General features: G+C 31.6%; 1 protein-coding gene across 1 annotated transcript; it reads right to left on the bottom strand.

Moving 5' to 3' along the window:
• Positions 1–3774: 3774 nt before the first annotated feature.
• On the bottom strand, positions 3775–9037 carry LOC107639475 (laccase-17). Its single transcript, XM_016342982.3, has 7 exons — positions 8840–9037; positions 8393–8544; positions 6794–7038; positions 6563–6691; positions 5985–6473; positions 4742–5218; positions 3775–4156 (listed from the first exon to the last, which is right to left on the bottom strand). The coding sequence occupies exons 1-7, from the start codon at positions 8963–8965 to the stop codon at positions 4026–4028; spliced, it is 1749 nt and encodes a 582-aa protein (XP_016198468.1). The 5' UTR covers positions 8966–9037; the 3' UTR covers positions 3775–4025.
• Between the last annotated feature and the right edge of the window lie 5515 nt (positions 9038–14552).

Here is a 14552-nt window from a genome sequence, read left to right as displayed (position 1 = left end):
CAAGTCTAAACTAATTTCGGTTCATTTGTGAATTAACTGAGGTCCATTTGATACTGCTGTTAAGTATTGACTAAATTTTTTATTCTTTAAGAAATTTTAGGTCATTTTTTAGTTTAATTTAGGTTCATTTGGTTTCGTTTTATTTGAATTTGCTAACTTGTTCATGTGTGGTTGTTTAGTTAGTTTTTTGTTCAAATTTGAACTAATTTAAGTTCATTTGTGAATTAACTGAGCTTCACTTGATGCTGCTGTTAAGTATTGGCTAAATTTTTTATTTCTTAAGGAATTTTGATTCATTTCTTAGTTTAATTTAAGTTCATTTTAGTTTCGTTTTACTTGAATTTTTCCTTCCTATCTTCTGCTCCGTCTCCTTCTTCTTTTTCATCCTTTTTTCTTTATCTTCTCCTTCTTATTTCATTTTCTCAAAATTCTTCTTGATCTACTCTCTTGAGAGGAATAAAACTAAGAAGAAGGAACGCGAAGAAGAAGGAGGAGGAACACAAAGAAGAAGGAAGAGGAATGCAAAGAAGAATAAGGAGAAACACGAAGAAGTAGAAGAAGAAGGAGAAGGACGAGAGAAACGCCGAAACGTTTATGTAGTTGGAGCGTGTATTCGTACGCTCCACTAATGAAACTGATTTTTGTTGGGTTTGTGCCAACTTGCTTGGACTTCGTTGCCAAAAAGACTTGGATGTGTAGTAACTCTGATTTGGGTAATTCTCTCGTGATAATCAAAATCAGAATCCCTAACCCACTTACTCTTCATTGCACAGCTCCAACCTAATGGCGACAGTGTAGCTCAATGACTCTTCTCCATTGTGCGGTGCACTCTGATCCTCCACGGCACGGTGCTCTTCTCCACTGTGCGTGGTGCGCTCCTTATTCTGCGTCAAACCACCACCACAAACCACCTCTTTTCTCCTCCACTGTCACCGTACCACCATTGGTGAGCAACCCCTCTTTCCCTTCTATGCTCTTTTCTCTTATTCTCTTTTCTAACCTTCTCTTCTTCGCGATCCAGAGACTATAAAATCGTAGGAACTCCTGTTCTTCTGGCAAGTTCTGACGCATTCCGACGATCACCCCTCTGCCACTCTATTGTTCTGGCGACACTACAACGTAGTTGCAATATAATCTTCTCTTCCCGGCCTTCTTATTTTTTTGTTCTTCAATTTTCAGTTTTTAGGTTTTTATAAAATCTCGTTTTGATATTCTCTATTTTAGTTCATTACAGTTTAGTTATGAACCCATTTTAATTTACATTTTTATATTTATTTTCATCTCATTTTAAAACGTGTGTGAAACCATAAATACTGTAAACCAGTCATGTTATATGCAATGTTCTAAAAACCGGACCGGACCAGCTGGTTCAACCGGGTTAACCGGTAACCGGTCACCTAGCCGGTCCGGTCCACTTGCAAAACCGTTCTGCAAAAAACCGGAGAAAAAATCGGTCGAACCGGTGGTTAACCGGCGAACCGGACGAACCGGCCGGGTTTTATTAGGCACCGGTTCTCCCCCAAATCATAAACGGCGTCGTTTGGCGCTGAAAAAAAAAAAAGAAAAATATAGTTTAACAAAATGCAGTCCTTCCCCAGTTCCCCCTTCTCTCTGTCTCACACACCTACCCAGCCTCTCGCTCTCTCTCTTTTCTCGCACAGAAGAAACCCTAGCAGCCTCTCTCTCTCTCTCTCCCAAACAACCACCAGCAGCAGCCAACGGCCAACGCCGCCGTCACAGACGAACTCTTCTCCTTAGCCAGCGTCAAGCCCCGCCGTCGCTATCCTCTTCTCCTAGATCCCTTCACCTCGCATCGCCAGGTATGCTCGGAGCTGCTGTTAGCGTCGCCGCCTCTGTCCTCGTCGTCGTCGGCCACCCTAAAATCGTGTCTCTATCCTCATCGTCGATCTTTCTCTCTCTCGCGCACATCAAGCCTCTGTCTTCGATCCCCTCTATGCCGGAGTCACTTTTATTTGGTTTTTTTTATTTCTGATTCTGAGTCTATTAATTTCTGCTTATTTTGAGTTACTGAATTTCTGAGTTGTAAGCCTCAATCCATACACTGCTTTAGTTTTATTTTTGGGAGTTAATTGTTGGTTTTTTGGATTTAATTATGTTGACTGTTGCATGTTGTTTTTTCTGGGTTAATTGTTGGTTTTTGATTGCTGTCTTCTGGATTTAATTTCTGTTGATTACTGTCTTCTTTTTATTTTTTTTATTTTGTTATTTATATGAATTAATCAGTTTTTGTAATTCTGTTTCTGTAAGTTTCAAATTATGCTTTTGTTCTGTAATTTGTTACTGCAGTTTGATTTCATACTTCATAGTCTGTTTGTTTGTAAATTCAGTAGTTAGCACTGTGATTCTGTTTGCAAATTCAATAGTTAGTGGTTATTACTAATTTGTTGGTTAGTTTTGATAATTAGATTACAAATCCTAAGTTGCTATTTTTGAGTTGCTACTGTGATTCTGAGTTTTGGTTAATTTTGATTATTAGTGGTTATTACTTATTACTGTAATTCTAAGTTGCTTTTTTTCTGATTTTTTTTTGTCTTCTGAGTTGCTATTTTCTTGAAGCACTTAATTATGATTATGATTTTTTATGATCGGTGTCTTTGTTTAGTTGAAAAATTGTTTGTCAATGTTGTTTGATTTGGTGGTAGAACATTATGTATTTGTTATTTAGATGTGTTTTGATCTATTTAGTTATAAATTTTGATGTTTAAAGTTATTTATGAATTTTTATTGATAAATTATGGCTAATTTATTATGTAAAATTGTGAAATTTTAAATTTTATTAGGTTAGAAATTATTGAATTTAAATATTTAATATTTAATTAAATCGGTTGAACCCCGGTTGAACCCCGGTCGAACCATTAAACCAGTGAACCAGTCACCTCACCGGTTTATTGACCGGTCCGGTTCTCGCAACCTTGGTTATATGTCAAACCAACAAGGTTAAGAGAGTTTTTATTATCATAATAATTAAATATAATTAATATTTAATAAATTTAAAATATTTGCGGACATTTAAGTCCTCGACGATTTGAAAATATATATATTAAGTCCTTAACTTTTTTAAATCCTAGACATATCGTCGATCTCTTATGTTCAGGGTTTGTCAGATCCAACGAAAAAATAAAATGTGATTTCTATTGTACTGACTTGATTGATACAGATGCACATATGAAAGAATTTTTAAAATGGAACAAAATAAATCCAAAGATTGATGTGTCCAAATTTTAAAAAGGTAAAACAGTTAAATGTATTTTTAAATTTTTAAAAATATAAATGTCTGCGAACTAAAAAATCAGGAATTAATTTATTTTTTTAATTTTTTATTTTAAAAAGCAAATTAAACACTAAAATATTATTAATTTTGAATATCGATAATTAAATTTGTGACTGATTTTTTGTTTACGTTTAACATAATTGAATAATATTAGAATCAGAAAAGAGCACAATCGGCCGCATAGTGATCTGACTATGTTTTAGCAAAATTTGTTATAATCCAATGAACTTTTGTATAGTTTTGGTTAAGATAAATAAATAATAAAAAACCAATTCCACTAAATAACCTACAAGAGTTTAAACAATAACAAATCAACAAGTATTTTTTAATTGCATTCCATATTAATGAATTGTCATTAACTAATGATGATTTAAATTTTAAATTTTAAAAAATACAAAATTAATAATTATTAATTCCATAAAAAAATCTAGTTCTTGGATTATTAAAATTAATAATTCATTGGAAATAAGGAGCATTACAGCTTTGAAGACAAAGATGTTATTATAGAGGCACCATTACATTTTCTATATCAATTCAACTCATCCCCTCAATGAAAAAAATTGAACTAGTAATAACAAACTGACAACCTGTGAACCCATGAAGAATGCCAAAATGGGCCATTGAAAAAGAGGGAAATAAATAAGTGAAAACAATACAAAGAAAGAGAAAATAGAAAAGAATCCAAAATAAAGGTAAAATAGATTTAACTAGAATTCCGATCCCATTGAATGTTTCAGCACTTTGGAAGATCAGCAGGTGGTGGAAGCAGCTTCTGTTGCGGTAGTTCTCCATCCAACACAACCCAAGCCATCTTTAGACCCCAGCTTGTGTGAACCTCAAGGTGACAATGCATGAACCATACTCCTGCACACGTAATCATTAATATATCTCATATAAATATATTAGATATATGAGTCACGTAATTACACTTTGACGGTAACGTATACGCACTACTTTGCAATTGCATCGCAAGGAGAATGCCATATCATCAATAAAATTTTGTTATTCTTTTGTTAATATTCAACTAAAGGCATTTTTACGAGCAATGTTATTTAACTAATAAAAATTTAATATTTTTAAATAATTTTTAATCAATAAAAATATTTTTATATTAAATTATAAATAAAATAAAGTATTAGTTAATATTAATAAAAATATTAACTCTTAATATTTTTTATTTTTATGTATAATTTCTGGTTAAATTTTAAGTATTTAATTTTAGACTCTAAATTTTTAATTTTAAACTTTAATAATTTAAAAATAAAATGTTCACATAAAATATTAATTAATATTGATAAAAAAATATTAGAGGAATATTTTTTGAAACGTTAATGGAATTAACTAGAATAATGTAGCATACATCGATTCCAGCGTAATAAAATGGTTTCATCAACTTATCATAGCTATGAACCGAATAATCCGGTATAGAATAATGTTGTTTAAACTTACCAGGGTTATCTGCTAAGAACCGAATAGCCACCCATCCACCAGAAGGGACTCCTACGGTGTTCCTTTCAACTGGATCAACAAGATTGAATTTCGCAGGGTCCTTATTCGGATCGAAGTTACCAAATCCTTGTCCAACAACAAAGAAATTGAAACCATGCAAATGCAGAGGGTGGCTTTCAGCACCAAGAATGCTAGTGTCCTGCAATACAAGCTCCACACTCGTGTTGAATGGAAGAACCGCTAACTTGGTTCCATTGTTAACCATAGTGTTGTTGGGTGGAGTTCCAGTGTAGTTGAATGGGATCAAGGGACTAACGGGAAAGTTAGACGAGTATATACCAAATGATTGACCAGAATGGTGGGCTTCAAGAAGAGAAGTAGTTACTGGGAGCGTGAACGACACGTTGTTCACCGATGCAGCGAACTTGGTTCCGTTAGGCCCTTGACAAGTTTGGTTATGGTCGCAAGGACTTGTACCTGTTCAAATATATTTAGGACCACATTATATAAATAAACAATGGTGTTTGATTCATCTAACCATTTTCACCTAATGAAATAATTTTTTTTGTTGTTTATAAATAAATATAAAATTAACATGGTAATAGTTCATTTTACTTAACTTATAAAAAATAAAATAAAAATATTATTTATACATTAAAATTAATTACTAAAATTAACTGTTAGTATATTTATATATAAATATAGTATAATTTAATTTATTTTTATTATGAATTTATATATGTATTTTATATTAGTATATATAAATAACATAATTGAAAACAAAATACTTAAATAATTTTTTGATTTTTTTAGTATAGTTACGGATATTTTAAAACTAATTATTTCAAATGTTCCTTTTCTATAATAGAATTTAGAAGACAAATATCCATATTTCATGTATTATTTTAAATAAAATGTTATTTGTAGATCAGTCACTAAAATTAATCATCAATATATTTATGTATAAATATATGTGTTTAATTTATTTTTAATGTGTATTTATATTTAAACATATATTTTATACTAATAGCTATAAATATATGTGTTTAATTTATTTTTAATGTATATTTATATTTAAACATATATTTTATACTAATAGCTGACTTTGGTAACTAATTTTAGTGTACAAATAACATAACTCTATTCCAATACATGTCTCAATCAATATTACTAATGATAATTGTGGAATATTAGCCCTTAAGATTTTTTAATATATAATATTTGAAATATATTGTAACATTACCGAGGCCGACTGTGAAGAAGAAGTGTCGATCGACATTCTGGGGAACGTTAGCCGGGAACTGAGGGCTCGCAAGGCTGCGAAGTTTGTTGGTAAATTTTGTTGCGAAAGAAGTGTCGTTGAGGGCAGGGAGAGTGGGTTTAAAGAGGGGAATCTTTGTTGAATGGAGAAGAATATTCGGTGGGACCTGGTATTCCAAGATTCCGGAAACGGTTGAATTGTCGAAGGTTCCTTGGCCAGTTGCATATGGTCTAGCACTCATGAAGAATGTAGCGTTAGGATAGTGGGGTTTTGTTTTGAGAAGAACGTTTGTAGTTTGGCCTGGTGCGATGAGAACAGTGTTTGTTTCAAATGGTTTCACGTAAATTGCATCTACATCAACAACTGTGAGGGTGTGGTCTGCGATGCTAAAGAAGAGTTCGTCGTTGAGTGCAGCGTTAATCAAACGGAGCAGGTAGGTTTTCCCTGTCTTCACCCTTAACTTGAATGTATCTGCAAATAAAACACTCCAATTTTGTCATTTTAAACAAGTATTGAATATGAAAAATTGTTTTGTGTGACATTTGTTTGGAACTTGGTACCTTTATCAGAGCAGTTATACAATGGCCCTGGAAGTCCATTGATAGTATAAGCATCAGATACATTTGGACCTCCACCTGTTTGTAATGCCTGTGCTATCACTACTTCAGGATCTGCATTAAACCATTCTCCTGAAAATTTTTTAAATAGTGAATGTATGTAGATCACCAAATTAATAAGGACATACACAAGAAGGGTGTTTTTTGTTGATCCTCTAATTAATTATTACATACCAAAAATGATGGGAACTTCCTTGTACGGTTTGGTGAAAGGATATGGAACACCATGCTTTGGAAGAATAATGAGAGGACCATAGACAGTTGATCTCAGCCATGAAATGTGAGCATGCCAAAAGAGAGTGCCTCTTTGACCCACAATTGTGAAATTGTAGACATAACTTCGGCCTGTTTGAATCGGGCATTGTGTAACATATGCTGGCCCATCAGCCCACCCTGATCGAAGTTGTCGAATTCCATGCCTATTTGCAACAAAACCGTACCAGGTGTTTTGTCATTAAGCTCATCTCTAATTTTGTTTACTATTTTGGGTTACGATAATGATAGAAAGACCAAAAGAAAAAAAGCTAGAAATTTTTTTATTTAGCATTTATTAATTGCTACAACTATTAATGAATACTAAATATAATAAATTTTAATTGATTTTGGCTAAATTTATTTGGTTATCAAATATTAAAGGTTAGTAGTTTATGCGTGGCAAAACTCAAAGTAAATCATGGAGATTTAAAATGACAAGTTCGTTTCTTACTATTTGAGGGAAAAAGTGGCAAGTTATACTTTTTCTAGATAAAAGGAATAAAGGAATAACAAGATGTCCAATTTATTTTGAACATTCAAAGAACTAACTTGTTAAGTGAAATTTTTTTAAGTCATTTTAAGTCCTAAACAAAACTATTTTGTCTCATGATTTTCATGGTTAAAAACTTCAAGTGTAATTAAAATTAGTGAGAAAAGGAATTTATAAAACTCAAAAAGTTGTCAAAAGGCCGAAATAGAGATTTATTAGAGCTACTAATTAAAGATAGATTAAGCTCCTTTTGACAAAGATGATAAAGTAAAATAATAAGAGGAATGCTAGGGGACTAGCAATTTTGATGTTTTGTAACCATCAATTGGCCATCAATAGTGTTTTTAATAGTGTGAGATTACATCTAATGGTGAGAAATCACCCACTTTTGTTTTGATGGTTAAGTGCTGGCCAGAAAATACAAAAGTTGCTGGCCCTAGACTTTTCCAAATAATAATACTCTAATCATCCTTATAAGGCTTAGACAATTGGACATCATGTTGACATTAAAGCTTGGTTTTATAAATTTTTTTAAGAGGTGTTTATATTTTTTAGTAAATAAAAAATTATATGTGTTTATTATTTGTAGTTTTTATTTTTAAAAGTATTTAAGAGAGAATTTTTTTTAAAATAGTTAGTTCTTACTAAACTTAAAAAAATTAATATAATCTCATATATAATAAATAATCAAATTTACTCTTATATTCGTCATGATCTTTCTAAATTTTAAAATTTATTTTATTAAACATAATTATTGTTATTGGTACTTATTAAAAATTATTTTTAGTTTGATTCACTAAACATATACAAATGCTATAACGTTTAAAAAATTATTTTCTAAAAATAAGTTTTAATAAATAGAGGGGGCGGGGGATTTAACTCTATTTCTTCTATAAGAAATATATTAAAAGGACACTTACAACAATTCACTTTGGTTTATTGTGGTCTGTTTTTAATAACTAGTGGGTTTTTCTTTTATAACTACTTTGTGTTCATATAAAGCCTCTTAAAGCATAAATTATTTTTACCAGTGGATGGTGATGTTGTTCTGAACATGGTTGACAACTTTGATAAGAAGACGATCACCCTCCCTTGCAACAATGCGTGGTCCAGGAAACTGACCATTCACTGTGACCATACTCTTCGTATGGCATAGCCTTGTCACATTTTCGTACTTTATCTACACCATAGAATCCAAACCATTACAAAGGATTATTCTAAAATAATCGTTCTAGTATGTACTAAAATTCACTATTAAAATTAATCATTAGAATAAAATATACATTAAAAATTGATTAAATTACATGTATATATATATTCATACACAAATATATAATAGTTAATTTTGATAATTAATTTTAAATTTAGTGTATATCTAATATTTTTTATTGTTAAATAAATAATAATGGAAATGATAAATTTTTTAGCCTAAGGTAGAGTTTTAAAATAAGTTCATCTAAGATTTTGAGACATACATCAAAATGGTAGTGCCTTGTAGTGCTCCCTAGTACAAGCTGAGGGATGATAATAAAAGAGATGAAAAGCAACAATAATGATGGGAATAATGTACATGATTGATGAAGAGGAAGAGTAGCTCCCATTTTTTTTTCCAATTCTAGAGAGAGAAAGAGAGAGTGTGTGTGATGTTTATGAACACTATTAGAGTTGGAACTTTGAAGTGTTGATGAAACTGAACTCATTAGTTGGCAAATTTATAGAGGAATGATACAATGTGGTTGGTGCAATAATTATCTACTATATATTTCCAGGAGAAGCTTAACCATATACATACAAGAGCTTCTTCAGGTGCTTTCTTTTTTTATATTATTTTTTGTGAGATCAGTTGTTAGAACAACTCAAGAGTGGTGTCCAAGACAATCAATTATTTACGCTTGACTCATTGACCTCCTTCTTCCACAAGTCAAACTTTAATTTTGCAAGATTTAAGAGTGGATTTAACGCACTTTTTATTTTATGTGCATGAAAATTGACATCCGGAAAAGATTGGAGTTCTCTAGTAAAAAGGAATTGAACACGTTTGTCAATTTATTGTGATAGATAGCTAGCAAAAGTGAAATAAGTAAAATCCATCATATCAAAGAAAAGGTTATTGAAAAGTAAAAAGCTCATTTGTGTTACTTTTTTAACAAAAATTCAGATAGCTAGGTTTTAAGTATGTGCTCAATATTTAAAATATTATTAAAACTAAAGTATATTTTAAGATTTCTTTAAGTATTTACAATGTCTGATTATATTCCTTATAATTTTCACCAACCATCTTTCACAATTAAAAATAAAGTAATAAACTAGTATACAAGGCCAATAAAAGGTTACGTAGATTTTCATTTTATCATAGAATTATTCCCAACTCCTCTATATCTTTTCAGGCAATTGCTCTCTATCTTGAATCCATCAAATGATAATTTCATTGGGCCCTTTAATTTAATACCATAATCCAACCTTAAGTTCGCTTGATATCAAATTAAATTATTAATAAGAATAGAAGTAATATTAAGAAGATACAAAAAATCAGTCAAAATAAACAATTAAAATTTATCTTATTTATTATTTATTAATTATCGTTATAATTAATAAATGTTAAATAAAGTAAGTTTGATTTTTTTTTCTAGCATTACTGTAATACTAGAAAATCAACTTTTTTCATTTCACATTAGTCAATTTTTTTAAATTATTTTATTTATCTTAAATCTGGATGCTAAATCATAGATCATTAATTCTAAATTCTAAATTATAAAATTAAACTCTAACTAATTAAAATTTAATGTTTTATACTTTCTCTTAAATTAAAGAATGAAGGCTCCTTAAGAGTTTTTGGTCAGATGTTACTCTCTCTCAACCGATGTTCTTGGAGCCGAAGCAATATTGATGAAGGTTTCTTTCATGTAGTCACTGTAGTGGAGCTGTTATTGCCCCATTTTATTGCATTGTCATGACTCATGAGCAACAAGACAAAGGCATGCACGCATAATAAGGAAACTAAACCTGAATAAAGACAATTCTTTTTTAATGAAATGCGTAAACAATATTCCATTTACTTCTTTAAAATTATAAGCGCATGTCACTTTAATTTCTGTAATTTTAAAATTAAAGTTATCAGTTTAGTTTTTAAATTTTAATTAATTTTGTTGAATTATTTCACAGAGTAAAATGACCTAAATGATATCATTTGAAGGACTAAAATGACCTATAAAATATAACTTTAAACATTAATTAAATTGACATCTTAAAAATTTGGGAATTAAAATAAAACATAATTACAATTTCAAAAAGTAAATTATCTAAGCTTTACTCCATGTGTATGTCAAACACCATCCAAAAGGAGCTACATAATTAAAGTGGTATTAACTCTTGTCTTTATCAGGCAACCTTTCTCTGAATTAAGGATTGTGTTCGTTACATGGTACGTCAAATCAACATCTCAAATAATGTCTCCAAGCTAACAAAAACAGTGGATAAATATTTCCGCATGGTGGAAAAACTGAAAAGTATTACCTTTTTAAGCCACGACAGGGTAGCCGCAACTAATTCATGTTAGCTACTATTGCAAAAGTTTAATTTCTTCCATTTCTTTAGTGTTTTAAAATTATTGTTTTATTGGAAAACGATTGAATAATATGCGCATGTTCTAACTAAATTCACTTTTCATTGGAATTTTGGGATCATGTTAAAAAAAAAACCCTTTATATCACTACTCTATCATTTTATTCATTGAATTATAAGTAATATTTCAAATAGGTCCCAAAAAATTCACGGTCAGATAAATTTGTTCTCAATAAAATTTACCTAAAATTTTGACCCTGACGTTTTTAGTTATACACCAGATATATCCCCATGGACTTTTAACCCGGTCAGAATGTCCTACGTGGAGGTTAATGGGCCGGCATTTCAAGTTAACTGCCACGTGTCACCTCCAGGACAATTTGGTCCCCATCCAAGCTAGACAAAACGACGTCGTATTGGATCTTGAGGCGAACGACGTCGTTTCGTAGAGGACAAATTCGTCCCCAGCATGGAAGGTAGCGTTGCGAAATGGCGACGTTTTAAATGGGGACCTATCTGTCTGTTTGAGGGACCTATCTGCCCAATGATTATGCTTTTATAGGGACCTATTTGTCTGATAACCTAATGTTTGGGGACCTATCTGAACTATAATTAGTGACATTACCTTCAAATATATTCATTGTTTTTTTTTTGTTTCATTGAAAACACTAGCTGATGTATCTGGAGCTGATAGCTTACAAAATTCTAATCCTCCCTCTCATGACACTCAAATTGAAGATTCTCCTTCAGATGTCATAAAAAAATGTCTCAGGCAATCCCAAAGTATGCTAATTTTAAATGACTTAATGCCTATGTTGAAATCTGTATGAAACATCCTCATAATAATTTTGTTAATTCCAGGCTCAGCAACCTTTTAGACGTCCAAAGCAAATAGTAATCAGGCCTAAGACTTAGAAGAGTGTTAGTGCTGAGACCATGGCAACTGCAACTAGTGGCACAACATCTAAATTGTTTAAATTTATTCCAACACCGGAATTGAAGTAGTCTACGAAGAAATGATGCTTTTAAGGATTCCAACACCATATTTTGTTACGTTGGAGGAAATAGACCTTTTGTTGTTTGGGTTGGTTTGGTTTAATCTATATTGAAGGAAATAAATCTTCTTTTGTGAGATTTGGTTTATGTTGCTAATGAATTTAGCTACTTGTGTGGTTACAATATTTTGATTATCAGTTATGTAACTATTTTGATAAATAGATGAAACAAACCAAAAGCAATGTGCTTTTTTTTATACTATTTCACCACCATTGATTTCATGCATATTCATCTAAATATAATGAGACATTTCAATCTAACAATAATCAACACTTAATTAAAACTTGCCTAAACAACCACCACATACATACAAAACACAACTACAACTACCAACGCCCCTAATTATTATACCCCTAAACAAAGCAAAAATAGTATGCTTCTTCATAATTTGGCTATCTTCATTCTTCTTCAACAACAGATTCTCTAACTGCTTCACTCTCTCTTCCAAGCCATCGTTCAACATACAAATTAAGTCATTCAAAATTAGCATACTTTGGGATTGTCTGAGACATTTTTTGTGGCATGTGAAGGAGAATCTTCAATTTGAGTGTCATGAGAGGGAGGATTAAAATTTTGCAAGCTAATAGGTCAAGATACATCAACCTGTCTTTTCAATGAAACCAAAAAAAGGCAATGAATATATTCGAGGGTAATGCCACTAATTATAGGTCAGATAGGTCCCCAAACATTAGGTTATCAGACAAATAGGTCCCTATAGAAGCATAATCATTGGACAGATAGGTCCCTTCGAACAGGCAGATAGGTCCCCCATTTAAAACATTGCTATTTTGCAACTCTGCCTTCCATGGTGGGGACGAATTTGTCCTCCACGAAACGACACCGTTCGCCTCATAATCCAATACGACGTCATTTTGTCCAGCTTGGATGGGGACCAAATTGTCCTAGAGGTTACACATGGCAGTTAACCTGACACGTCAGCCTGTTAACCTCCACGTAGGATGTCCTGACCGGGTCAAATTGCCATGGGGACGTATCTGGTGTATAACTAAAAACGTCAGAGTCAAAATTTTAGTTAAATTTTGTTGGAGACAAATCTGTTTGTGAACTCTTTGGGACCTATTTAGGGTATTACTCTTGAATTATCACTATCACATATAAATTGCCTTATAAAAGATTGATGCGTGAGCATCTTGTACTCATTTTCCTTATTTTTTAGTTATTTTTAGTTAAAATTAAATAAATTTTGTTATATTTTAGTGTTAAAATCTTTTTTGGATGCTACTTTGAGTTGTTTTGGTATTTTTATTATTTCAGGTGAAATTCGAACAAATTTGACAGAGTTTTGTGCAAAAACAATGGAAGAAAGTGGATGCTATCAACCATGACCTCCTTGCATTTCAACAAGCATAACCTGAGTTACAAAGGTCCAATTGATGAGGTTTTAAAGGCGTTGGAAAGCCAACTTCTAGAGCTTTTCAACGATATATAATAGTCCATACTTTTCTCCTGGCATTTAGCACCCAGGAAGACTGAACTTACTACCCATTTCCGGCATTGAATGCTATCTAAACTCCAACTAAACACCAGAATACGGGTTAACCTCACCCAAAGGAGCATCTTTAGTGGGATTTAACTTTTAATTGTTATCTTTTATCTAATTTTAGTTATTTTTATTTACAAATAAAATCTTTTTAGATTTAGAATTTAATATTTTATTTTAGTTTCAAATCAAATTAGTATTAGTTATAAAATGAAAAGGATTCAACCCTTAGGGCAACCTCTCCCGGAGGGGATCCTCTCCTCTTCCGCACATTCATACTTTTCTCTATTAGGGTTTATTTTCTCCATGAGTAACTAAACCTCCATTGTTAAGGTTAGGAGCTCTATTTATCTTCTATGGATTAAGACTATTGCTTTTCTATTTTAATTAATGTATTAATTCAGTTTCAAGGATTACTTTCGTTCTTTATTTTATGAATCTGGGTGGAACGAAAGTATGACCATTTTTTCTATATGTGTTCTTGTGATTCTTGAAAGAGTTATCTCGCTTGAACAACAGGTTAGAAGTAAATTCCTCCTAAATTACTAATTACATAAACTAATGAGATATGTGACATATAATCATGTTATCTTTGGGTAATTAGAATTTTTGTGGCCATAAACTAGTCTTGGCTTTAACCTTCTAATCGGAATTAAGTGACCACGACAGTGGCGGTTAATGAAGGTTAGAGGAGACTAAATCACTAAGACATTAGGGTTTAGTCATTTACAGTTTGCCATAGAATGAATCTTGCATTGTTAAAATAGTTAGTAAGAAAACTTAATCCAAAAAAATAAACATCTCCGATACCTTAATTGTTTTCTCTCACTATTTTCATACCAAATCTCTTATTTGCTTTTTTACTTTCTGATTTACTGCTTTATGCAATTTTAAACCACCAAACAACTTTTTCAGCCTGTCTAACTAAGCTAATCATTCAACCATTATTGCTCAGTCCATCAATTCTCATGGGATCGATCATCACTCAACTGAGCTTGCCGTAGAAGAATTAAGGAATATTACTCAAACTTGCATACAAGATATAAAAATGAGTGTAAAAAATATAGATA

Source organism: Arachis ipaensis, chromosome B4 (genome assembly GCF_059453495.1).
Source record: "Arachis ipaensis isolate K30076 ecotype BB chromosome B4, ASM5945349v1, whole genome shotgun sequence".
Taxonomy (NCBI): domain Eukaryota; kingdom Viridiplantae; phylum Streptophyta; class Magnoliopsida; order Fabales; family Fabaceae; genus Arachis; species Arachis ipaensis.
Note: the sequence above shows the minus strand (reverse complement) of the source record. Positions and strands in the feature narration are given on the sequence as shown.

Bases quoted from the DNA above. Each gene is read 5' to 3' on its own strand.
- LOC107639475 (XM_016342982.3), bottom strand. From the start codon at position 8,965: ATGGGAGCTACTCTTCCTCTTCATCAATCATGTACATTATTCCCATCA. The intron at 6,692-6,793 runs GTATGTAATAAT...AAAAATTTTCAG, and splicing joins GGAAGTTCCCATCATTTTTG to GAGAATGGTTTAATGCAGAT. The intron at 4,157-4,741 runs GTAAGTTTAAAC...TTACGTGTGCAG, and splicing joins GTTCTTAGCAGATAACCCTG to GAGTATGGTTCATGCATTGT.